We start from the raw sequence: 27,845 nt of genomic DNA on the forward strand, positions 1-27,845 counted from the left end.
AGTGCTAATCTAAACAGCTTTTAGATTTGCTGATTGTGTTCGTCACGTTGGAATTCTAAACATTAGAATGTAACATTCTAAATGCTCAGCAATATAACATCACAAAATTAGCATCAGTTGTTCTTATGATGCCACAATGTAAAACAATATTTAAACTAACCAATTAAATCCACAAGATGTATATCACACAGTTGAAGGAAAGTCCTGCCCGAAAATGGTAGCTGCTTCCTGTGAATGCAACTTTGAAAGTTTCTCTCTCCTCCATCCCACATGTTATCAATTCATTTTGTCACTCATCAAAATGGTGCTGGGTCATTAGGTTCCAACATATATAAAGGTGTACAGTGGCAGCTGGATTGGAAACTGATTAGGAAAACTATCAAGCTATTTATCTTTTTTTTGCCTTCTTTTTCCAATGTTGTACTTCACAAAGGGATGTATGATTACCATTCGATGAAATTGTGTATAGCCACAAACATAAATGTGTGCATAGGTTCAAAAAGCAGCAGTATATGAGCTAGCAGGTCCGTAGGTCAGCAGCTCAAATCTAATGAATTTACCCCAAAGCAAAGATCTTAAAGTTAGCTGCTGTGATCTTGAAACTGAATCAAGGATTCCATAAAATTTAAGTTTTGTGTTTGTGCTCGGGAAATTCAAACAAAGGCAATGGAAAATTTGTACAATAATGACTGCTACTAATATCACAGGTAGAAGACTACGTACAGTTCTGATCACCTCTCACAGCTAGTGCATCAAATGGATATTCAATGCAAACTCTTCAGAAGCTTGTGGAATAAGCAAGAGTTTCTAGAAATGAAACATCCAAGGCAGTTCTCTGCTCACATTCTAAAATTACAGCAAATGATTTAAGACTTGTTCCCAGATGTGGATTTGTGAGAGTAGAAGTGAAATTTGTGAGAGTAGAAGTGAAATTTGTGAGGATGCTGTTGAGACTGAAGAGTATTGGCTGTGCTGGGTTACTTACTTTGAAACAAAGGAAGCTGAGCAGAGGTCTAGGATTTGATAGAATGGACGGGAAGGAATTACTTTCAATAACAGAGAGTTCAATTACAATGAGACACAAATTCAAGGTAGTTGGTAGAAGCACTGGAGTGGACTAGAGAAAATGTTTCCACCCTGTGGGTGGCTTAGAAGTCACTATCTGAAAGGTGGTTGAGTCATAAATATTAGTCACATTTAAATGAGTACTTGATACCTTGTTGTCTCAAGGACTGCAGACCAAGAGCTGGAATGTGGGATTAGGCTGGATACATCTTTCTCATGTGACAGGAACGTAATGGCCAAATATTCTCCTTTTGACATAGATTTCTGTGATTACTTATTCAGCTCTCTAATACTAATCTTCAAGCACAAGGAACCAAGTTTTCAATGAGGATACAACCCAAGCAGTCAGGAAAATTTATTGGCAACATGCAGCAAATATCGAGATTCTGACTCAAATTTTCAGACTCAAATCTGGTGCAAGGATATAGGTGTGAAAGATGATCATAGTTTCCTCAGGAATCAGCATCATGTTTCTTACAAAATAAGGCAATATATTCTATAATATATTGCCTTAAAATAATACTTCAAGGATAGGCAAAAGACGTGTAAGATTTACTTTACATAATTGTTTTTATATTCAAACCAGGTTGTTTTATAAAAGAATGCACTATTATAGGTTAAATGCAAAAAAAAACTATAAAGATGCAAAAATTATGTAAACATTGAGAACAATAGCAAAATTACAAACCAAAAAGATTTTGGGAATTTACTAAGCTGTGAAACATTGCTATAAATGCTTAAGCAGTTCACAAGATGGAAATATTTAAACTTTATTGTTCATCTATTCTTAAAACTTGAAAACCTACTAGTTTTTTTTTTGCAATGTGGCATTTTAAAAGGAAGCTAGATAGTACACTTCCTCTTGTACTATTTTTAAATAGCATATCCTTTTAAGCTGATTCAATTGTTTGTATATTATATTTTAATTAAACAAATATGATACTGAATTATTGATAGACTCTGACCTGAAAACACAACCAATGACAATATAATACAGGTTTGTTTTAAAGCCACAGCAGTGCACTTCAAATTTGGCAAATTGCAGACAATAAAGAAGTTTTCAAACCTGGGGCCCATTTCCTGTCTCCAGTTCCCTTTTAGACCTCACAGTTTCACAGACACCAGCTTCCTGATATTTGCTTACTACATAATTACGACCAAATGTTCATGGTACTAAACCAGAGCTTCATGCACGTATCTGACGGTTGACTACTTCAACCATGATGGTTCTTCCTCTCTCTTCAACACTACTTATTGTGCTACTCGTTACTACAGCCAGCTTTCAATAGAATAAAGCAGATTCCAGAAATCATACATTTATAAAAGTTTATAAAAGAAAGATTTTTCACGACATACACATTGGATGGTTTACGATAGTACATGAAGAGATATGTTCCTAATTATAAGCAAGAAATGAGAAATGTTAGCTTTCTGTTTTCAAACTGACAGATAACAATTTGTTGATCTCTTGTGACAACCCACAAGAAAGAGGACTCTAACTAATAGACAATAGGGAACTAGGATAAGTAGATCATTTCAGGTTAGCAAGATCAAGTTGTGGAGAGCCACTGGGATCAATGCAAGAGCTTCAGCTTTTTACAATCTATATTGATGGCTTAGGTGAAAGGAGAAAGTGTATTTTGCCAAATTTGGTGGGAAAGCAAGTGAGGACGGGAAGATAGATTAAATGAGTGGGCACAAAAAGAATAAAGGTAGATTCATCGAATTATACAGCACCAATTCATCCATGCTGACCAAGATGCCCATCTAAGCTAATCCCATTAGCCCATATCCCTCTTAACTTTTCCTATCCATAAACCAATCTAAATATTTTTTTTAATGTTATAATTGTACCTGCCCCTATACCTCCACTTGCAACTTGTTCCATTTACCCATCACCTTCTGTGTGGAAAAACTTGCCCCTTAGATCTCTTAAAGCTTTCCTCTCTCGCCATAAACCTTTGCCCTCTAGATTTAGACTCCCCTACCCTGGGAAAGGGAGAAATTATCTACCCTATGTTTCTCATAATTTTATAATCCTCTACAAGGTCACCCCTCAACCTCCTTTGCTCTAAGGAAAACATTCACAGCCCATCTAATCTCTCCTTATAACTCAAGCTCTCCTGTCCAGGCAACATCCTTGTGAATCTTTTCAGCACCCTCTCTAGTTTAATCACATCCTTCCTGTTGTGTGGCAACCAGAAATGCACATAATACTCCAAGTGTGGTCTAACCAATGTTTTATACAATTGTAATATGACATCTCAATTCCTGTACTGAATGCTTCAGTCGATGAAGGAAAGCATGCTATATGTCTTCACTAGCCGGTCTACCTGTATTGCCACTTTCAAGGAAGTATGTACTTGCACCCCTAGGTCTCTCTCTTCAGCAGCAATCCACAAGACCCCGCCATTCACTGCAAGTCTCAGCCAGGTTGAACTTACCAAAATGCATCACTTTGCACTTGTCCGAGTCAAGTTCCATCAGCCATTCCTATACTCATTTTCCCAGCTGATAGACATCTTGTTGTAACCTTAGACAACCTTCTTCACTATTCCCTACACCAATTTTTGCATCATTTGCAAACTGACTAATTGTGCCATCTACGTTCTCATCCAAGTGACTAATATACATGACCAAAAAAAATTAGATTAGATGAGTGGGCACAAATAAAATAAAGTGGGGAAATGCAAAGTTATCCACTTTGCTAGGAAGAAAAGAAACAGAATATTGTTGAAATGGAGCAAAAGTGTCAAATGCTTCAAATGGATCTGGGTCACCATGTACATGAAATGCAAAATTAGCAAACAGGTACTATGCATAATAAGGAGGCCAAACAGATTGCTTGCTCCTACTGCAAAGAAGATGAAAAACAAAAGTGAGGAAAGGTTCCTACAACAGTGCAGGACATCAGTAAGCCACACTCAGAGTGTTATATGCCATTTTGGTCTCCTTATTTAAGGAGGGATATGGAGACAGTAAAGTGAGGGCTAACTAAATTGATTCCTAGGATGTGTAATCTTTGGAATTTTGAAGAATCAGAGGTGATCTTTTTGAAGCGCAAGATTCTGGGGTGGTGGTGGAGGGGGATTGACTGTGCAGATGTCAAGAAAATGTTTTCTCATGAGAGTATCTAGAAATAGGGTACATGCTTAGAGTTCTGTCAACTGTAATGAAAGTTTCTTTATAAGTATACGCAGCTAAAGTGAGGTTTAAAACCATTAACTAGCATCATCTTGGATTTACTTGGTTTTAGTAACACAAGCAGAGAAAAATATAACTGTTAATAAATTACATCATCATATAAACTTTTTCTTTCCTATATTCAAAAAAATGTAAAGCATTCCAATACTTCCTTCAGTAAATGAAAGTCAAAGAAACTGCAGATGCTGGAAATCTGAAATAAAAACAGAAAATGCTGCAAAAGTTCAGCATTTGTGGAAAGACAAACAGTGAATATTTCAGGGACACTTCATCAGAACTGAGAAAGAGAGAAACTAGTCAGTCTAGGTAGCAGAGGAGAGTGATAGGTGGAACAAAGGGAACTGAAGCTTAACCTGATGTTAACTGCCACATTTCAATCTATCTGAGGAATCACCAGATGAATTTTTCCAGCATTTTCCATTTTTATATCAAGAATATCTTCTCTGCGTTTTTCAGGTCTGCCATTTCAGAAGCCCGAGGAAGGGGACCATTAAAACCAAAAAACACTTCTCAATTTTAATCCTTCAGAATAAGGCTGAATAAAAATTACCACCAGTTTTTGCTCAAACTGAGAGCTCTCCATCCCTAAAATTATTTCTAGATGGGAACCACTGGAAATGAAAGTAAATATCATGACATTCCGAACTTATGCACAGTCAAAATCCTTCATTCAACACAAGACTGTGATCTTTAAGAACAGTGAACTAAAACATGTACTAAATATGTCTTTGTTTCACTTCAGTTCTAAACCACTTGAGAATATAAGTAACATATGGCTGGCTTAGACAGAATCTTAGCAGCAGCATGGCAGTGAGTCAAAGTTGATCACATTAGCCAAGTTTAAACAAGTGCAATATTTTCAGCTCATTTTGTACCTCATTATTCCTCTTTTGCACTATTTATTTTTAGAACGTTTAGTCATTTTTAGGTCTTTGTCTTTATGTCTTGCACTGTACTGCTGCCACAAAACAACAAATTTCACAACACGTCAGTGATAATAAAACCTAATTCTGAATCAAATCAGACTGCTGAGGTTTTGGCTTCTTCCATAAGTTACAATTTTAATACTATCAATTTTAATACTAAATCTTGTAGCTAAATTTTATAAGAAGCCATCTGGAAACTACAAGATTGGTCACAAATATCCTGGTTCAAAACTTAAAATTTTGTCATGATATTTAAAATCAATCTCAATTTGATTGCAATGGCATTGCAGCCAATTTCAACTTGTACAGCAATTTATTGCTAATTGCACATACAAATGAAAGGAATGACTTATTTCGTTCCGATTATCTTATTTCGAAAAGTTCTTGCATCTTATTTTCCCCTGATTTCACAACAGCAATCAAAACAGCACATGCACTGGACAGGGCGTTCAATGGAGTATCACGAGGAGCTGATTCCTCAAAGTGACTGAAAATTCAAGATGTTTGTAAATGCAAACAATTTAGGCTGGCTGCCAATAGGTTAGAGCAAATTCAATTGATTGGAAGCATTTAATGTATATTTACCCTGGAAGTTAAAGATACTATTTGTAAATACTGGTTGTTCCCTTATATTTTCCAGTTATGTTTATAGGAACTAAAATGCAGCTCCAGAATGAGGAAGAATTCATTACCATTAAAAGGGTTGAGTTGTCGCTGAATTCGAAATAGAATGGCATCTTTCACTTCTTTCCTTCTCACGCACTGAATGCCCAAGTTCTGAAAACTAGAAAATACATGGCAATTTAACGTCAGAGTTATTGAAGGATATTGTCCTCGAACAAAGGCAAGAAATTAAATATAGTTTTAAAAGTATTAATATATAAAGTAAAGCAAGCCAAATGTTTGTCTAAAAGGTTAAAATCCCCAAGGAGGGGCGAGATCATTTTGTGACAATTATCTCTTTCCATTGAGAACTCAGTTAAATTACTTATTTAACACTAGACTCAGCTCTTTTACAGACAAAGCAATTTTTACTTTAACCTTTTCTTGAAATATAAACTGCATATTTTTATATCAAACGGAGGTGATAGCTGTGGAAAATTGCGCAGGAGTCCATTTCTTAGCCAATTTGCATAATACTGCAGTTTAATGTTTGGGACTTCCCCACTACATTTCCCACATGGAAAAACCATGACATCACTACAGCATAATCAATGACAACAGGGAAGTGCTTATTTAAAAATGCAGGGTTGGAATAACTCAACTAGTCATTTAAGGAATTAATGTTATACTCCTAATACCGTGCTTGTCTACATTACCACCAGTTTTTGTTAGAGGCCAATAAAATGCCTGTTTAATGAACTATGTGGTAAATAGTAAATGAAACCATAAACACTTGCAGTTTGATACTATATTTACCTTGTTATAAAATGACTTCTAGCTAATTTGCATTGGCATTGTTAGCCATATATTACAAAGCATAACGTTTATTAGTCTGGCATTAGTCAGACTAAAATAAAAGAGAATATTCTTGTTATCAGTGTGTCCAGTTTTCACTGTTCCTTTTAGTACTTTCACAGCAGTCTCCAAAAATTATAAATGTACCTTTCATATTACAGAGAAGATATCTGTCACCTGCTAGAGGACCAGACACTGGCTGTTTTTGCCCACCGTGGCTTTATCTCTACTCAAGTTGATAGGGCCTTTGCAGAACTTCCTTGTATCTGTGTTCCAAGGCTCTGTTTATCCTTCACATTAAGGATCCCAAATGCTATTTTAACCGCATTCTTAGCTTATCTTGGCACCTATAGAAATTCATGTATGTACAACCAGGTCTTGTTGTTCCTCTATTTCATTTAAAGTTATATTTTTAATTCATAATTTCACTCTTCATACTTCCTGTAAAATAGATCACTTCCCTGTATTTAATTTCATCTACTGTGCATCTGCTATTTTACCAGTCTGTATCCTAATGCCTATTACTCTCCTCCTCTACTTATCATAAATTCCGTGACTTCTGTAAGCTTCAAAATTATGCCTTGTATACCCAAGTTCAGGTCTTCACTAAATTTCACAAACAGCAATGGTCCCAATTAAGACTCCTGGAGATCAGCACCTGAAAAACAAACTCCTCCATATAGTCTGTAAGTCACTTTCTCTCCAACCCGTTTCCACTGTGTCGTTGGCCTGCTACACTATTCCAACAAAGCCCAACATCAGCTCAAGGAACAACGCATCTTTCCAGGCATGCTGCAGCCCAAGGGACTTGATAGTGAATTTGCCAACTACAGATAACCAGCTTTCCATATTCACATAGAATACAGAACAGCACAGAAACAGGCCCTTCGGCCCATGATGTCTGTGCTGACCATGCCAGTCTAACTAATTCCACCTGCCTGCACAAGGTCTGTATCCCTCCAGTCCCAGTCCATTCATGTACCCATCCAAATGCCTCTTAAACTATCAGACAGGCTTCCAAGAAGATACAATATCTTTATTAGTCACATGTACATCGAAACACACAGTGAAATACATCTTATGCATAGAGTCTTCTGGGGGGCAGCACCCCAAGTATCGCCACGCTTCTGGCACCAACATAGCATGCCCACAACTTCCTAACCCGTATGTCTTTGGAATGCGGGAGGAAACCGGAGCACCCGGAGGAAACCCAGGCAGTCACGGGGAGAACACACAAACTCCTTTCAGACAGCGGCCGGAATTGAACCCGGGTCGCTGGTGCTGTAATAGCGTTATGCTAACCGCTACACTACCGTGCCTGCCCTAGGAGTTTACAAAAGACATCCGTCGATACATGGTAGCATTTCAGATCAGATAACTTTAGTCCCCATGGTGAGATGACAATATCTCCCCTGGCAACATGTTACAGGCATCTACCACTGTTAAAAAGAAATTACCATGGAAATCTCCTTTAAGCTTTTCCCCCTCTCATTTTAAAGCTATGCCCTCTAGGTTTTGACATTACCAACTTGGGATAAAGACTCTAACTGTCTATCCCATCTATTCCTCTCAATTTTGTATACTTCTACCAGGTTTCCCCTCAGCTTCCCAACACTCCAGTGAAAATAATCCAAGTATGTCCAACTTCTCCTTGACAAGTCAGCATCCCGGTGAACCCCTTCTGATTGTCAGAATGGATCAGTTCTGATGCAAGATCACCCATCTGTAACACTAACTTGGTTTTTAACTCTCCACAGAAGCTACCTGATCGGCCGAGTCTTTCCAGCATTCTCTTTTATTTCAATTCTAGCAACTACTTTGCACCACATCTTGCATTGCCAGCATTTGTTTTCACTCTATTGCCTTCATCCATCTCCCCTTATTTACATTCTTCCAGACAGAACAGCTATAAATAACAAGTGATCATCACCCTCCCTTAGATGGCACCAACCACATATAACAGTACAGCACAGGAACAGGCCCTTCAACCCACAATGTTGTGCTGAAATAATTCAACTAATGATGCCTAGTTAATCCAGTCCCTTCTACCTGCACATAGTCTGTATCTTTCCATTCTCTGCATATTCATATGCCCAAGAGCCTCTTGAACGCTCCTACCGGATCTGCCTCCACCACCACCCCTGGCGGCGCATTCCAGGGCATCCAGCACTGTGTAGAAAAACTTGCCCTGTGCATCTCTTTTGAATTTCCCCCCTCTCATCTTAAATCTATGTCCTCTAGTATTTGACATTTCAACTCTGGGGAAAAAAAGATATCAGCTATCTATCCATGCCTCTCATAATTTTATAAACTTTTATCAGGTCTCCCCTCTGCCTCCAGCACTCCACAGAAAACAACCTAAGTTTGTCCAACTTCTCCTTATAACACCTGCATTCTTAATCTAGGCATCATCCTGGTAAACCTCTTCTGCACCCTCTCCAAAGCCTCCACATCATTCCTATATCGCAGTGACCAGAAATGAATGCAATACTCCAGATGCAGCTTTATAAAACTCTGGGTAAACTGCAACATAACTTCCCAACTCCTGAACTCAGTGTCCTGACTAATAAATGCAAGCATGCCATATGCATGGTTATCACTTGGATAAACTTGCTCTTCCCCAATCCTTCTGTTTTCTCTACCCCTCTCCCACTGCAACCTGAAACACATTTGTTTTCTCTTTCCCTGTTCTGATGCAAAGTCTTATATTTCTGTAATACAAGAGGGGGCCATTCAGCCCATCAAGTCCATGCCAGCTCTCACAGCAACCCTATTTCTCCACTTATTCACTGCTCCCTATTCTCCCTCACATGCTCCTCAATACTTTCCTGATTCTCCCATCAGCCACCTACACCAGGGTAATTTAGAGTAGCCAATTAATCCAACAACCAGTATTCCTTTGGGGTGCGAGAGGGAACCAGAGCACCTGGGAAAAACCCACGAGGTCACAGGGAGAACACGCAAAGTCCACATGGACAGTACGGGAGGTCAGAATCGAACCCATGTTGCTGGTGATGCAAGAAAACTGCATAATCTGTAGTACCACTGTACTATCCCATCATGTCATTGACCTGCAATGTTAACTTTGTTTCTCTCTCCAGAGATGTCATTTGACCTGCTGAGCATCTGCAGCATTTTCTGTTTTTATTTCAGATTTCCAGTATCTGCAGTGTTTTGCTTTTTGGTTAACCAATACTCCCCACTTTCCACCCCTTAGTGCCACTATCCTCTCAATCCCATGTACTTTAATTTTGCAAGCAAGCCAATTATGTCAAAATTTGCTTTTTGAAATTCAGTACAGCTATTAACAACACCATGCTAAAAAAAACTCTAAAATATCAGTCAAGGTAACCTTTAACAAATCATTGCTGAGCACATCAGCCTGTAAATTTACAAATGTGAATTAATTTTGATCCAGGATATTGCCTCTGAAAATTTCTTCACCACTGATGTTAGATCTGTGGTCAGATTCATTCCCCTCCCCGTTTTAAAAAAGAACAGAAATGCAGTATTTGCTATGTTATTGTCCTCTGACCCTATCCCAATATCCAAAAGATGGTGGTTCTGGCCATAACCTATGCAACTTCTGCCCTTCCCTCATTAAAATAGAGTGCATTCCAGCTGGAAATGGTGACTTCCCTATTTTGAGAATTCTGTAATTTTATCCCATCCCATTTTACTACTGCATTCTTCTTTTACTGTTCCAGTGTCAGAATCCTCATCTCTATTGAAGACAGTACAAAGTATTTATTTAGTATCTTAGCCATACCTCTGCCTTCATATGTTCTCTGGTTTGTCCCTTATCATCCCCACCCCATTTAAATTTTGCATGATTGTTAATAAAGCCAATGCTTTGCTGGTGGACCAGTCCAGATCTTGACAGATATAACAGTAACTAGATTATCCCCAAGCAGAGAGAGAACGTCGAGACATCTGTGCTCCACTGTGAGACTCCACCTGCATTGGAGAAAATTGGCTGCTGGAAAAGGGCAAGGCATTGTATTTGATATAGATGTTAGTTTTAAAAATATTTAATTGCTTTACATGCAGCTGTTCTGTCAGCGCAGCTGGCTAGCTATACTTGGGGTGGTCCTGTGCCTCAATGACCAGCTAGGATCCTGGTGGAAGACAGCACCCAGAACCACACTGGAAGAAACAGTATGGCATTCTGCAATCTCAGGGCAACAGAAGAACTGCCCAATATTAAAAACAAAACTAATATAATCAGGTAATATTTTTTTCTTGTTTGAAATGCTCATGCAGCAAGTAAACCATGATCAAGAAGCCTCATACTGATTTGTATTCACATTTATGATACAATAGGAACATTGTAAATTGTTACATTTGCTCAACTTAATTTTTCTACATACTAATATTGCAGGAAACAGAACAAAATGGAAATAAGTACAATAAAGACAATAGCATCTGACTAACTTACGATGTTATCCCTGAAGGAAATTAAACAGGACATTCAACTTAAGGAATTTTATTTTTGAAAATACAAGGTTCACTTAAACAGCAAGGATTTTGCAACATTTAGCTATTGTTAACCAATGCTAATTTAAGTTTTTATATAAATGTAAATTTCCTGCAAAGTTTCCAATTTAAAAATTACTTGAGCAAATTGAAATGACAAAGCTTTTCTATGCATTCTATATTAGAACAATAATATAAATAATTGTAATGTAAAATACTATGAAGGAAAACTAACATATCCTTTTTGAGGTTTAAACTGTGATTTAAAATTTAGCAAAACAAACCTCACACCAGATAAATAACAACAAGCTGAAGCTTTGAATCATTTCAGAAGTAATTTATAAGATGACAGTGATTACAAGTTTTTAAATTTCCCCTCCTCTTCACATCAATTATTCACATTACAGTTTCTTCAAAACACGAGTCACATTATAAACAAGCCCAGGTGCTAGTGGTATAGAGAATGAAAAAAAAGATTTAAAAAAAAATAACTGAGGGTTTCAGCTCTTGTTTTTCGGAAACATACCTTACAATACACTTCTGTTAAATTCCTACAAGAGCTTTTCAAGGTCATGACCAAAATAACATATAAAGATTTAATGAGTATGTATTAGCCAATATGCCAAAAATAACACCAAAATGATTTCAGGACCTAAACAATGCAGCAAGGGAAATTAACGCTAAGATTTTGCATTAGTATTGATGTGAAACTGTCAGCCTTTGGTACCATTACACATCAGAGAGGACATTGTCAGCACATGGCAAATCCAGAATAACACGGAAATACAGTCATTAAGACCTTGCATGTAACAAGGGGAAGGGTTTTTACAGCCTTTTCCATGAACACTAGGTCTCAATAAACTAACGAAAAGTAATGAGTCAGTGGATGTTGTTTACTTGTATTTTCAGAAGGCCTTTGACAAGGTGCCACACATGAGGCTGCTAAACAAGATAGGAGGGAGTCCATGGTATTACAGGAAGGGTACTAGCATGGATAGAAGATTGGCTGACTGGCAGAAGGCAAAGAGTGGGAATAAAGGGGACCTTTTCTGGTTGGCTGCTGGTGACTAGTGATGTTCCCCAGGGGTCGGTGTTGGGTCTGCTACTTTTCATGTTATATCTTAATAATCTGGATGATGGAATTGATAGCTTTGTGGCCAAGTTTGCAGATGATACAAAGATAGGTGGAGGGGCAGGTAGTATTGAGGAAGCAGGGAGTCTGCAGAAGGACTTAGATAGAGTGGGAGAATGGGCAAAGAAGTGACAGATGGAATACAGCGTAGGGAAGTGTATGGTCACGCACATCGGTAAAAGGAATAAAGGCGTAGACTATTTTCTAAATGGGGAGAGAATTCAGAAATCGGAGGTGAAAAGGGACTTGGGAGTCCTCGTGCAGGATTCCCCAAGGGTTAACTTGAGGGTTGAGTTGGTAGTAAGGAAGGCAAATGCAATGTTAGCATTCATTTTGAGAGGACTAGAATATAAAAGCAAGGATGTAATACTGGGGCTTTATAAGGTGTTGGTCAGACCACATTTGGAGTATTGAGAGCAGTTTGGTCCCCATATTCAAGGAAGAATGTGTTGGCATTGGAGAGAGTCCAGAAGTGGTTTACGAGAATGATCCTGGGGATGAAAGGGTTAATGCATGAGCAGCATTTGATGGCTCTGGACCTGTACTTGCTGAAGTTTAGAAGGATAAGGGGGGGGATCTCATTGAAACCTACTGAATATTGAAAGGCCTGGATAGAGTGAATGTGGAGAGGATGTTTCCAGTGGGAGTGTCTAGGACCAGAGGGCACAGCCTCAGAATAAAAGGATGCCCCTTTAGAACTGAGATAATAAGATATTTTTATTAGTCACATGTTCATTGAAACAATCAGTGAAATACATCTTTCGCGTAGAGTGTTCTGGGGCAGCCCACAAGTGTCGCCACACTTCTGGCGCCAATGTAGCATGCCCACAACTTCCTAACCTGTATATCTTTGGAATGTGGGAGGAAACCAGAGCACCCGGAGGAAACCCACGTAGAGGGTTGCGAATCTGTGAAATTCATTGCCACAGAGGGCTGTGGAGGCCAAGTCATTGCATATATTTAAAGCAGAGGTTGCTAGGTTCTTGATTAGCATGGGAGTCAAAGGTTACGGGGAGAAGGCAGGAGAATGGGGTTGAGAGGGAAAAATAAATCAGCCATGATCAAATGGTGGAACAGACTTGACGGGCTGAATGGCCTAATTCTGCTCCTATGTCTTATGGAAAACCTCAGAAATTTCAAGCTATGCCCTTAAAATACCCTAAAACTGTTACATTTGGTTGCACGAAGTGTGAGATTTTAAAATGACCGCTTAGGAAATAACTGCTTAGGAAACTTTCCAATCTGTAAAAATTGTATCAGTGGATGGAATTCCACTGATAAATTTCAAAATGGATTATATTGTTAAAATAGTATTTACTGTACCTTCACATTCTGAAAAATGTTAGTTAATATTGTGCCTTTTACTACTTGTGAGAATCCTTCATTGTGGTTGGCTGCCTACTTCACCTGAAGCCATGTTGTTTCATGTTAGGAATTTCCACCCCCCAAGAATTGACAGCTGCAAATCCAGACACATATCCAACAAGAGGCAGAATCTAAACACCATTCTTTGGCATTACCATTTCTGAATGTTCCACCATCAATAGCCCGGGAGGGGTCACTGTAGAAACTTAACAGGAGAAGCCCCTTGAATATTATGGTACAAGAGCAGGTCAGAGGCTGAGTATTCTAAACCACATGACTCAACTCCTCATTCCCCAACAACTTTCCATGATCTACAAGGCACAGTAGTGTAGCTAGAAAAGCTGATGCCTCATAGCTCCAGTGACCTGCCTTCAATCGTGTCTAGATAGAGCTTGCATGTTCTTTCTGTGACAACACGCGTTTCCTCCAGGAGCTCTAGTTTCCTCCTACTCTCAAAGATGTGCAGATTGGTGGGTTAATTGGCTACAGGCAATTGTCCAAAGTGTGTAGGTAAGTGATAGAATCTGGGAAGAGTTGATGGGAATTCATGGAGCATAAAATGGGATTGGCATAAATGGGTGATTGATGGTTGGTGCAGACTCAATGGGCCAAAGTGCCAGTTTCCATGCAGTTTGACTCCAGATCAGGAATGTGATGGAAAATTCACCATTTTCTTGTATCAGTGCACCATAAGCATTCATTCCTTCCTTCACCGTATACCGTTATTACAGCACATATCATCTACAAGGTCCACAACAGCAACTTTAATAGCAACTCAAAAATCCAGCCAACAAAGGACTAGGGTAGTTTGCAAAAGGAAATCCCACTATCTACAACTTCCCTTCCAAATCACACGTTGTGAATTTTGGATATACAAAGCCATCCCTTCATTGTCACTGGATCCAAATACTGGAACTCCTTGCCTAACTCTCTGTGGGAGTGTGATCACCATTTGAACTGCAGCAGTTCAGGAAGATGATTCATCAACACCTTCTCAAGGGCAGTAAGTGGTGGCCCAGACATTCACTCCCACATCTCATGAAATATTAAGAGAAAATTTAGAAACGAAAAAGGTGCTAGAAATGAAAATCCAGGTTTAGAACAGCATGTTCAGAACTTTCCAAATAAGTTCGTGGCCTTCCCCCTCCAAATACTGACACAAACAACGAAATGCAAACCAATTTTTAAAAACATTAATGCATGCTTGTAACCCAGCAGCAGATACATGGAAAACTAAGGGGTAAGAACAGATGATGGAAATCCTAAGACTAGTGCAAAGACTGAAATGCCAGCACAGCCTTGTTTTGGTAAAATGTTATAGGTAGAATAAAAGAAAAAGGTACATAGTTTGTAAAATACACTGAAACTAAACTTTTCTCTCTTTTTTTTAAAAAAAAAGAAAAAGGGACACCTTTGGATACAATGAGAAATAAATTGGAGTGGAGCACTCTTGTCAATTTAACTTTTCTAGCTCCATGATGTTTAAAGCCAGTCAGGTTTTTCCATTTAACATGCACTGTTATAAGAAAAACAGAGTAAAATGTACAAATGTAATTTAGATCAAAATTATGTTGCCTTTTGGTGCTTAATATGGTTGCCTTTTGGTGCTCCACCCCCCCCCCCCCCCCACCACTGAATTGGGTTTGAGCAATCAATACAACGATAAGACAAATAAATAAATAAAAATAAAGAAATGAACTAAGTAATCAAGGACAACAAAAAAAAACAGAAAAATAAGAAGTCCTGCAGTTGCCAAAAATGTGAACCATAAACAAAAAGTGCTAGAAAAACTCAGCTGGTTACAAGTTCTGATGAAGGTTCTTTGATCCCTTTCTCTGCTCGCTGATTTGCTTAATTTTTTTTCCCAGTAATTTTTGATTTTACTATTATAAAAAATAGTTAAAGAGTTTTCATAAGAATGCAGAGTTGCTTTGCTAAATTGGTAGATTGAGAGTCATAAGATATTGTGCTTTTTGACATCGGTGCCCAGCTTTGGTCATTAGGCTGCAAGGAACTCATCCAAGCAGCCTAGGCAATGTATTGAAGAACTACAAAGATTATGCAGAGGTTTACTTGTCTTTGCCTAGTTATTTGCTTTAAAATAAGATAGTCACATGTACATCAAAACACAGTGAAATGCATCTTTGTGTAGAGTGTTCTGGGGGCAGCCCACAAGTGTCGCCACGCTTCTGGTGCCAACATAGCATGCCCACAACTTCCTAACCCGTACGTCTTTGGAACGCGAGAGGAAACCGGAGCACCCAGAGGAAAGCCACATAGACACGGGGAGAATGTACAAACTCCTTACAGACAGCGGCAGGAATTGAACCCGGGTCGCTGGTGCTGTAATCGTGTTACGCTAACTGCTACACTACCATGCCTGCTCCACAGTGGGCACTCTGGTATGTAAAGTGGTAAGCTGTATACAAAAGATAATTCTGTAACTAGACTTCAGTTAAATCATACATTAGAAAGGGGCAAAGGTTCAAAGGTGAAAAGTTATTTTTAGACTGATCACGTCCAAGCGGATTTCTGAATGGTTTATAGTAAAGAGACTAAAGTTTGGATGCATAGTGGATTTTTGGAACCAAATTAGAATTAATAATATTGGCGCTACATTTTGGAGAAACTCCTAAAGATTGGAAAAGTGGTCAACATATCTATTGGTTGAAAGCAATCATGTGATATCTAAATATTGGTAGTAGGAAAATGCATGTGATTTTATGAAACACTTAAAACTTAACAAAACAAGCCACTACCATTTCAGAAAAGGCAGGAAAAATTATTTTAAGGTATTTGCTGGCATGACAAAATTTATGACTCATGTCAGTGACTGATTAAAGTGCCAAAACAGAAGCAGATTTTCATTATAAAAATTATAATTAATAAGGATTAATTTCAAACTGGTAATTTTTAGATTCCGCAATAAAAAAAGGCAATGCCTTACTTGAAACATCAAAAGGCAACATAATTTATAATCCAAATTGTATTCAACAATAATTTTTATTCTTAACAGTACAGGTTAAATGAAAATCCCAGCTGGTCACATACATGATCATGGAACTGGAAAAGTTAAATTGATAGGCACGTCCACTCCTTCTGCATGCTGCATAGAAATAACAGTTTCACAAATAAAAAGGTTCAGCAAGGATGCCCAATTAGTTAATTATATTATTCCACTTCTCAACAGCAGTGGAACTGATATTCACAATGCTTATTTCAAAAGCATACATGCAATAAAACAGGCAAAAGAAACAGTTTCCTCGGAACAAACTGTAGTAGATATATTTCTGGCTGCCAACACCATTATAGTTTTTAAAACAAGCACCACTTTCTCTGAAAGGCAGAACAGAAAAAAAAACTATTGTGGATCCCCCTGTCTATTGCCATGAACCAAGACAATAACTTTCTAGTTATCTAGTGAAATAGTCCATTAAAGAAGTTGCTCGTATTTGACTGAATTTATCATGATGATAATAGACATTATAGTGCTCCCATCCAGGTCTTTGGGGTTCTACTATAAGCACCACAGAAGGCAAGTAAACCTTCTCCATAGCCTTTGCTAATGTTGTTTGGGGAGGTACACAGGCCCAGCCCAGGTGACTAATATGGTGGTTTATTTCTCTCCAAGGGGAACTCCCCACCCCACTGCCCTTGATATAGTGCCTTGCCCAATGCCCAGTTGAGTCTGGGAACTCCCCACATGGGGGAAGGGAAGCCATGAAACTGTACCAGAGGTGCTTTCTCTTGAAAATGTTAAACTAAGTTGCCAAACCTTTTAGAAGAGGGGTGGAGAAACAGGCCATTAGAAAGGGGTAAAAAAAAAACAACTTAACCACACTTTCAGAAGGACACACCATGCAACACTATAACTGACAGCAACTCCTACATTACTGTCTCCAAGACAGACTGACAATTTAGGAGGAGGAAAGAAATAAAGACTTAATGCATATTGTATGATTCACAATCTCCTCATGGCCCCAAGCAGCTAATGAGGTACTTTTGAAGATTAGGTACTGTTGTAATGAGAGCCACACATCAGCTAACACTTTCAAAGAAAAGTTTCAACAAAAAGCAATGAAATAAATGACCATAAAGTCAGTTTTAGATGCTGGAGGAGGATTAAGTGTAGGCTAGTACTCCACTAGTCTTGAATCAGTTGACAGCAAACCCCCCCCCCCCCCCCCAACTTTCACCTTAAGAGAGCAGAGTCTTCGTTTAACAATCTGAAAGATAGCACAATGGCAATCCAACTCTCTTTCAGTACTACATTGAGGTGCAAGCACAGATTATGGACTCAAGTCTCCAAAGTGTAACTTGAACTCACTGGCCTTCTGATTCAGATGCAGCGAGACTGCCACTATTGTGGCATTAAGTAACATGAATGCCAGGTCTGGACCAGATTTGTGCTGTGTGCTCACACCCACTAAGTGGATTGAAATTACAAAAACATTTCAAAATGAATTCAAACAACTAGGATGAGACTGTTATTTCAGTGGTTTGGGCAAGATTCAGATTCCATTAACTCACAATATCATCTTTACAAAAAATATTAACCCTGCCCCTCACCGTTGCCAGAGGACAACATGCAAGATTCATCAAAGTTATCCCAGAAAACCCAACAGATTAAACAGATGATGTCCAGATGTTGGTCATTTCAATTTCTGATCATCAACTTTAAGCCTTTGTTTTAGCATGCTATTTTTTGTACCGATATTTCTGAGGATAGTGACTACTCTTTACTATGAAGCATCCAGGACAAGGATCCTCCATAATTATTTTTTTTTTTAAAAGAAAGAATATCTCAAGGAATCCAAATGCTTTTTTCCCCCCCCATTTATTTATGAAATGTAAACATCATAAGCAATGCTGGCACTTATCATTCATCTTGGATCAACTCCAAACTGAGGAGGCAGTTATGAGTCAACCATAGGGCTGTCACCCATCCTGCTGTACATTTTGTGGCATGGTTTCAATTTTTTCCTGATAATGCACTCCGTACCAGATGTGTAAAAAATGTTTTTCCCCCACACATCCCCATTTCCAATATAGTTGGTAAAAATAATAAAACAAAAATCAAAAGATTAATATATATCACTTTTAAACAAAGAAAAATGCCAGCTTACACTGGATACCTACCACAGAATCCTACGGTCAGGGCCAAAGTCAGCTTCATAGAACCCGTCTCTGCAGTCTTTCCCAACCAAGTCATGAGGATGGGGCTTGAAGGGTTCGATCTTTGTTACTAAACTAACCAAAACTCTCACTCTTCCGAGATAATTCACAACCTTTATGAATAAGAACAAACAAGTAAGAACTAAAATGCTATAAAGGAGAAGGAAACATTAGAAAAGCTATACAAAAGAATTAATCAAGTTTAGAACTTTAAGATTTTGGGATTTTCTCTATTCCAGTTTCCCGATTCTAATAGCACTGAAAAGTTCACAGTCTCAGGACAGAAAAAGCCTACTTCTTTTAGTAGTTGTATACCAGGACTGATGTAGTATACAGTTGATCACATAAACCAAGTAGATATAATCAATGACTTCCATTTCTTCCCCTGCTACGGAATTGATTTAGATGGCTATTGTGGCATTTTCATCATGATTTCTCAGACGAAAGGAAATTCAATATACCAAAAACAGTAAGTGAAGCAGGTCTGGCAGCTCTAGTCAACAGATAAATAAGGTTAATGGGCTGGAACTTGCTGAAAAATACAGGCAATTCTGTACTGAACTCCTTGCATTTATTTCCCAATGGAATGAGGTAGTTCAGAAGTCACATGAGAGTGCAGAAGATGTAAACTTGCTGACTGAACTACACTGTACTTCCAAATGGAGTCCACATGGTGTCCTGTGGCGGAGCACAAACTTCTGCAATTCCTGGGAGTTAATCTGATCTTCTGTTGTGTTTCCCTATTGTGAATGTGATGCAAATTGGCACACAAGCATTGTAGCTTCCAAGTAATTATGGTACTTTCAGTAAAATTGAGATTAATGGTAGATATAATAATAGCAATCATTACAGCTTTCTATAAATTCATTTCAGACTGGATTAAAAATATTTTTCCAAAGTAAACTCTCAGGAGAACGCTAGATTTAAGCAAAACAAAACATCAAATAGCAAGACTGCACACTTGAAAGAAAGTTGTCATGTAAAGAATGTGCAATAATCTGGGCAGTTTAGTAGTTTCACTTCAAGTTTTACTGTGTTGATAGTTATTTATAAATAGACAATGATTAAAGGTATTTTCTTTCTCCAATATACCAGTTCTACTGCAAAGTTATCCATCTGTAGTACTAACTCAGTTTTCTCTCTCATCAGACACCGCCCGATCTGCTGGGCATTTCCAACAACTTCCTTTTGATCCACGGTTCAGCAACAGCTCTGACCTGCATTTCATCTTTACATACCCCATTGGTTGTTTTCTCCCCTTCTAATTTTCCCAAGTAGAATTATTAACCAGACACCTCCCTTATCATTATGATCACATAGGCTCAGCCTATCCCTTTGTCCTATCCATCCCTCCCCACCCACCTTCTGCAGAATGCAAAAATAACTTATTTCCTCATGTTCCCAGTTCTGATGAAGGATTTTTGATCTGAAATATTAACTCTAATTCTCTTTTCCACACATGCTACCCGATTTCCTGAGCGTTTTCAGCATCTTCTGTTTTTTTAAAATATAAATTCTTGCCTTTCCACAATGGGATGACATGCATCAATCTAACCCCCCGGTGTTATTGTACCTTGGTACAGAATATTGCTGTGACATGTGTAATGATCAGTCAAATGTCTATTGCTCATACAGGGAGTTCCTAAATTCAACAAAAACATTTGGGAGAACCATCAGGTAAGATACAATTCAAATGTTACTTTGCTTGAAAGAAAATCATTTAGGAGTTTTTCTACACCGTGGAGTAAAGGATACTTGCTCATTGAAAACTACTTAATTTGTGTTCTCTGTGAGCAACTGATTTTAGGTAGTTCACCTGACTTTTGGAACTCAACAGCATAAAAGCAAAGTTTACACATGCTTAACAACAGTTATAGCTTTGAAAGGATACAGTAAGTGAGACATTTTCATAGAAAACTTAATACTGCATGCAAATGCACTATGATATTTTACCCGTATAGAAGGATATGTTCTATTGTTATCCATGCTGTGCTCCCCAGGAATGCTACCAGCTGATCGTCCTTCACACTTGTATCGGAAACGCATACCGCGTTGCTTGGGCTGCTCAACAATTTCAACATAAGGTTCACCTAAAATTAACAATAATTTCAGCAACGTAGAATTCCAGCAAGGTACACAACACAGCTGACACACAATGCAGAATTAAAATTAGAAACAATTTTCCACACAATACATAAAAATCTCTTACCTTGAAGGGGAGGCCTTGACATAGCAGGCAAGTGACCTCTCACTATAAAGACAGAATTCCAGAGATAATGCTCATTATTAATTATAAGGAATAAAAGAGAAATGCACCACCTTACTTAAAAATGGCAATTTTGTCCAAATCAGAATTAGAATTTAAGTTAGAAGTGTACATTTTTATGAAAGCAAATTAATAAAGATTAAAGATCGAAGATCTAAGCGGATAGTTAGTATTGCCCTCTGATGAGGTCATCAGGAAACCACGCAAGTTTAAAATTAAAGGTTACTTGATTTACACCCACCACCTAATGGTGCACATGCACTCAAACAAAGTGATGCAGGTCCTGCTAATGTACACCTACTAAAAACAAAATAATTTTCTGAAGGTTTTTCCCCATTTTAAATATTGACTTAAAAATGTTTTCTCCATAGATTATGGAATTTAGCTTTGCGCAATGTGTTAGAAGCAATTGTTTTATACAAATCAATTCAAACTGTACTAACTAATAGAATATCTAATTAGTGTTAGGTTTTGAATATGCAATAGCTAATGTAATTAATGAAGCTCCTCCCATCACCCCCAAACAACACACACAATAATACTGATTAGGACAGTAATGTTTTGACTTTAAGCCCTACAATATTTCATAAAAGATTTCCTATTTGGGAAAAAAAATCACGAGATAGACCAAGTTAAAGAAAGGTAATTTTGTGTAAACCAGCTGAGGAAATAATTACTTGCTCTTCAGCATTATAACTGTCCAGCTAGATTTCCAAAATATCTTAAGGAACAAAATTACAATGTTTTGAAACTAGGCCAAATGTTAAATTTTACAATGTGAAGTAATTGTTTACACAGAAACAAGTTACCAGGTAGTTTCAGACTCAGCGTGGCTGCAACTCCTTATCTGCACTATTTCACCTTCCAGTGCTCACAATCAAGCATTTTACTTTCTTAAAATGTGCAGTAGTCACAAAGCCTGTTGCAATTGATTTACTTATGCAGTTTCAAGTGAGACCATTCACTGAACTGCTTATCAATTGGAAACAAAGATTAACCAGTACTGTTACCCAATGAGGTTCATTTCTTTCAAGATGAATGTCTGTGCAGAGATCCACTTTGTGACAGTTACAGGTGGACTGAGTGAGAGCAACAGCAATAATGGTCTTTTTTTTTTGCAGGAGTGTGACTCCTAGAATCAAATACATAATAAGCAGAAAATATGTAAAAAAAAATCACTAGCCAGAATTGTGTCATCAATAGTGCAGTGGCACAACAGCTGTGCAATACTTTAATTTTATAAGTCCATTTTAACTGCACTTAGAAATGATATTTTATGCCTTGTGTACCATTCACTGGGATTTCTCTGCATATTTGCCATAAACAAACTAAAATTGCTATTTAATATCTTGCTGCATATGTCAAGACCAATCTTCATCATCAATCTTTGTCTTCAATTGTTCAACAGTACCAGATGAATGGGATTGCACGCTCCATCATGCTGTTGTGGGAAATTAAGAGACTTTAAAAACAAAATGTGCAGTAGTGACACCAAACTTCCGAAACAAGTTCTCCATTCTGAGGATGTGTCACAGAAAGATATCTAGTAGAACAGGGAAGACACTTCAAGAAATTTCTCAAAGAAAATTTATATATAAAACAAAACCACATCTGCTCCAACTCATGGCCACCTGTCCATCCCATCAAACAGCTGCTGCCCCAACTGTGAAAGAATCTGCAGATAGCATCAAAGAAGTAGTACAGCTCAGAAATTAGCCCTTTAGCCCACCATGCCCATAACAATTTCTTTGGCCCATCTACACTAATTCCATTTGCATGGAATAGGACCATATCCATTTATGCTTTGACTATTTAAGTATCTGTTTAAAATGCGTCTTAAGCACAGTAATTGTATACAATTCCACCACTTCCTCTGCCAGTATAGTCCAGATATCAACCACTTCATACATAAAAAACTAACCTCTCATATCCCCATTTAAATTTCCTTCCTCTCACCTTAAACCTATGCCCTCTTCTTTTTGATACTCGTGCCACCCGAAAAAGATATTGACTAACCACGGTATCTGTCTCTCATAGTCTTATATACACTTCTATCAAGCAGCCCTCAGTTTCCTTCGCACCAGGGAAAACTCAGCCTATCCAATTTCTTCCTGTAACTAAAGACCTCCAATTCAAGCAACGTTATGGTGAAGCTCCTCTGTACTCTTTCCAGCACACCCTACAATTACATGATAACAGGCAAGTAACGTCTTCCTGATGGTGATTGATGGACAATTAACCTGGTCACTGAGCAGGTTACCCTCCCTTCCTCAAAATAGTATCCTAAGATTGTTTTTGTTCATCGAAGAATGTAGCAGAGCGCATCACCATTGAAAGGTGACATCTTCAAACGTGTCAAACTTTCTCCGTACTGCACTGGAGTATCATGGAGTGGGATTTGTGACTCGTGCGTGGTGGAAGGGAAGGGGAGGGGAGTTGGCAGCGGGAAACAAGATTTGAAAGTTTGGATTCGAAAACTTTTTTTATTAAAAATAATAAAAATGAAATCAGTGGTTCCCCCACCCCCCATGTCCAGCTGTTGTTACTTAGAGCAGAGACTGCACAGCAAACCTTCGTGAATCTACTGTCAAAAAACCATTTTAACTGGTTGTTTAACAGGATAAGAGCCGCTTTTCAGAAAATGGATTGAACCACGTCCCGGCTACACAGCACGCCACCTTGTGGGGACGGCACCTTTTCAGTTTGATGGGACTGTTCCGCTGCGAATTTCACTTGCTTTTTCCACCAGCATTGCCCTGCCCCATTCATCAGTAGAATTCTGTGTCTTTGAATATTAGATTTGGGGATAATTGGGGACCAAAGCAACCAAAAATCAGCCTTAACATTAACTTCCTGGGGAGAGTACCAACGTATCCCGTTGCAGAGACGGTCTATTACACTTGTACAAAGATTCCCCTGCCTATCGAACAGCGCTCCTTCAGAGAAAGGTCCGCCCACTTTCCACTTGTAGCTTAAGTTTAAATTGATGAACACAAGGAAAGTTTCCGGTCGTTTTTTTGCTCTCGCCGTCGCCCACGATAGTTTCACGAGGAGTCTCAGCCGCAGTTTCACTAGACATTTGTTTTATGAACAGGTAGCAACTTAAAAGAAACTTTCAAACGCGTTTTTACTTTCACTCAACACTTCCTCATCCAGCCAATACAGCCGGCCGGTCTGCCTGCCTGCTCCGGGGTATGGGAGCTGCCAAAGACACTGGCAGCTTTAGGGAGTGGGAGTAAAACCTTCAATAAAGCCCCCGGCGAGCAAGTTTATCATGTTAACACGCCTTCAGATTGCCTCCTACTGCTGTTTCCGATATTCAAAGGCGACGGTGACATTTGAGGCGGAAGCCGGGCACTCATTTCCCGCCGGCTTCCCGCGACCCTGGCTCCGGCACTCCCCGCAGCCCTGGTCACCACCCCGCCGCCCGAAAGGCGACCAGCTACCCTCCCTCAACACGGCCCTGGCGGCCGAAGCCCGGACAGTGAGAACAGCCGGGCAAGGGCACAGTCAGGTGGAGAGTGAAGTGCGCGCTTTGCGATGGCTTAATCCGGAATGGATATTAAATGCGGACTCACAGTCCCATCTACTCCGATTCCCAAAGGTAACGAGTTCTGCGCCAGCAACAAAACTCATCAAATTGCCCTTTCGACTGCGATGTGTTAAAGTGAAGTGCTCCTAATGGCGAGACGTAGTTCCGCCAATAAAGCAAGTGGCCTTCAGCGAAGTTTAGAAATGGCTTCGGCAGCTAAAACAATTCAATACTTGATTAATAACTCGTCTTACCGTCCATGGCTGTTTGCCCCGCGATCCTTTTATACCTCACAGAATTATTCCGATATGTAACTTCTGTCCTCACTCGTAAATGTCCTGATTGCAAAGCTGGAAGAGGCCCCTGTGAAACTCATAAAATTCACCAGGGAAATTCCCCCGCCCCCTCGCTGACGTGATGCCGATGGTAGCTGCGCCCAATTAAGAGTAAGAATCTCTCTTAGCCTAATTCATTGTTCACAAATGAATGAATATTACTGAAGGTTGTTTTGCATTTCATTAAGCCTTTCACGTACCTTTCGGAACCTCCAGAAGCACTTTACCTTTGTTTGTTATAAAAGGACGGACTAATATCAGCAGTAAGGAAATAAAAGAATTTACTAATTCCACAGGGTGAATCGCTGAGTTTCCAGATTAGCTCATTATTGATGGAGAAGCTTCTCTGTGGCAGTGTTCCTCTTCCAGTTTGCCCTTCTGGAAGAACAACCCACAATCTTGTTCTACAACTCGCCATCACCTCATATGTGTACATAAGATGATGGATGTGCTCTTGAAAATGGGCTTTGAGGAGGCAATCAGATACAACTCTTCTAAGCAAACTTCAGTGCCAGGGTGGGAAGGGACACAATCCCTTGGAAGGATTGACTGTCAAGGAAGTAATAGGGAAGCCTTTTTCCAAAGGGGTCCTTGGATGGTTGGAGCACAGTCTCCCTATAACAAACACTCTGCTTCATCAGATGGATAAGCAAAAGTCATGGCAAGACCCTGTTCAAACACTGGCATCTCCTGGATTTTATCATCATCCGAGCAAGGGACCGCAAAGATGTTCACATCATCCACACTGCAACAGGCACCAGTGAGTGCTGGATTGATCACCACATGATCCATTCTGTTACCTCCATCAACAGGATTGCTGCAAGAAGATCAATGCCGAAGTGCTCAAGAATCCCAACAAAGGCAGCCCTTCTCAGACAATACTTCATAGATAACCAGTCAACTCCCAGACTTCCCCACAGAGTGTCTGCAACTTATGGGCTGCGCTGAAAAAAATTGCTATAATTGGCACCCATGGAGAAACTCTTGGCTCCTCTGTCAAGAAGAACTGGTGCAGGTTTCATGAGAATGACCAGGAAATCATCTGTGGAAGAGTCAATGATTCTCACATGGCCTCCTTTACCACCTCACAAAGCTGAAGTGGAAGAAGTTCTCCTCAATCCCTCAGGACAGACTAAAGAGTAAATCAATAAAATAAGAAAAATGACAAATAAACCAGGACATAAAATGGAAAATATTCAATCAGGATATAATTGATCATCTTTTTACTTTGCAAAAGGTGTGCAGTAAAAATTGAAAATCCTTAACTGATTAGCTTAAAAAAAGACATTAGAAATACATATAGCAAATCTACAGCTAAACAAAAACATTACATTTAAACAGCCTTTTGGCTCAGATCAAGTTGCTGCTTATTCTTGAGACAAATAAGTTCTGCAGATGCTGGCATCTGGAGCAACAACACACAGTCCTGATGAAGGGTCTCGACCCAAAACGTTGACTGATCATTTCCCTCCACAGATGCTGCCTGACCTGCTGAGTTCCTCCAGCATTTTGTGTGTTGCTCATTCTTGAGCAATAGATTTTGTGATTCCTCTGTGTTTCCCTCAGGCTACGGATTGGATTCCTTTGTTGATGTTAAACTGGTTCTATCCTGGACTGAGCCTCTCAGTGTCTAGTGGCAGGAGGACCCTAGACTGTTGTCCTTCCCCACAGAACCTTTGCATTGGCTGCACCAAACTTCATTGTGTTCCTCAGCATATCTCCTGCAGTCTGGAATGTGCCAGTCAGCAGAATTCCCTTATGGTCATCTCATTGTACTGGAAGACCAACAAGTTTCAGGCAGACCAAAGTGCACCTTCCACCAAGCTGATCATCTTCCAGCAGCACTTGATGTCGGTCTCTGTGTGTATCCCTGGGAACAGTCCATAGATCAGAGAGTCCTCTGTTGCACAGTTGCTTGGGATGAACCAATGACAAAGCACTTTGCACTCTTCTCCAGACTCTCTTTGCAAATATACTGAATGCAAAGAGTTGGGTGACCGTCTCCTCCTCATCACAGCTGTCCCAAGGGCAGTGTGGATTGGGAGTCAGATTCTGACCATAAAGAATTTGACAGGGAGGGCTCCTCTCACCAGCAGCCAAGCAAGGTTTTGCTGCCTGTTGGTGAATTCTGGCAATGAGGCATTCTGCCAGATGATTTGGACAGCCTGCTCATAGAACCACCCCACATGATCCATCATATCTTTGTCCTGCAGGACATTCTGTGCCGACCACAGCCTGGTGGACTTGTGGTCCAAGGTGTTTTTCTGGAAGAACTTTTCCATGAAGGATAGATAGTGTGGCAATTTCCAGCTGACTGGGACATTGCATGTTAACAGCACCAGGCCTATCCTTCGCAACATAACAGACAGGTAGAACCTCAGCACATGGTGGCACTTGATACGCACTTACTTAGGTTCCAAGTACAGCCTGATGCAGCCACAAGTGAAGGTGGCCATCAAGATGAGGACAATATTGGATATGCTTTAACCCCTGTTGTCCAGGGACTTGTGCATTGTGACCTGTTGGACCCATTCCAGTTTGGATCCCCCGCTGAACTGGAAGATGACTCGGGTGACTGCCAGGGAGCAGGGAATGGCCCACACCTCAGTACAGCAGCACTGAGAACACATCGCATCTGATGACCAAGTTCTTACCAGTTATTGGGAGGGAGCACCTCTCCCACGGTCCCAATTTTTGTTTAATCCTGCCTGTCCACTCTGGCCAATTTTTGTTACGTGCCTAGGCCCCTTTAAACCAAATCCCCAGCACCTTTTGGTAGTCAGACCTGACAGTGAAAGGGATGGTGGACCGAACAGGCCAGTTGTCGAAGAGCATTGCCTTGCTCTTCTTGCTGTTGACTCTAGCCCCTGATGCCAACTCAAACTGGTTGCAAATGCTGATTAATCCGTAG

General features: G+C 39.5%; 1 protein-coding gene across 1 annotated transcript in view; it reads right to left on the bottom strand.

Annotated features, from left to right (window-relative positions):
* LOC127568654 (proto-oncogene c-Rel-like) overlaps positions 1–25,037 on the bottom strand; it is a 43,293-nt gene extending 18,256 nt beyond the window's left edge. Inside the window, exons 1-5 of the mRNA XM_052012649.1 lie at positions 24,854–25,037; positions 21,011–21,052; positions 20,755–20,891; positions 18,766–18,914; positions 5,888–5,979 (exon numbers count right to left, since the gene is read on the bottom strand). Of these exons, the coding sequence (XP_051868609.1) occupies positions 5,888–5,979; positions 18,766–18,914; positions 20,755–20,891; positions 21,011–21,052; positions 24,854–24,860 (427 nt within the window). The 5' untranslated portion in view covers positions 24,861–25,037. The remainder of the gene's footprint in view (positions 1–5,887; positions 5,980–18,765; positions 18,915–20,754; positions 20,892–21,010; positions 21,053–24,853) is intronic.
* Between the last annotated feature and the right edge of the window lie 2,808 nt (positions 25,038–27,845).

Source organism: Pristis pectinata, chromosome 3 (genome assembly GCF_009764475.1).
Source record: "Pristis pectinata isolate sPriPec2 chromosome 3, sPriPec2.1.pri, whole genome shotgun sequence".
NCBI classification, from domain to species: domain Eukaryota; kingdom Metazoa; phylum Chordata; class Chondrichthyes; order Rhinopristiformes; family Pristidae; genus Pristis; species Pristis pectinata.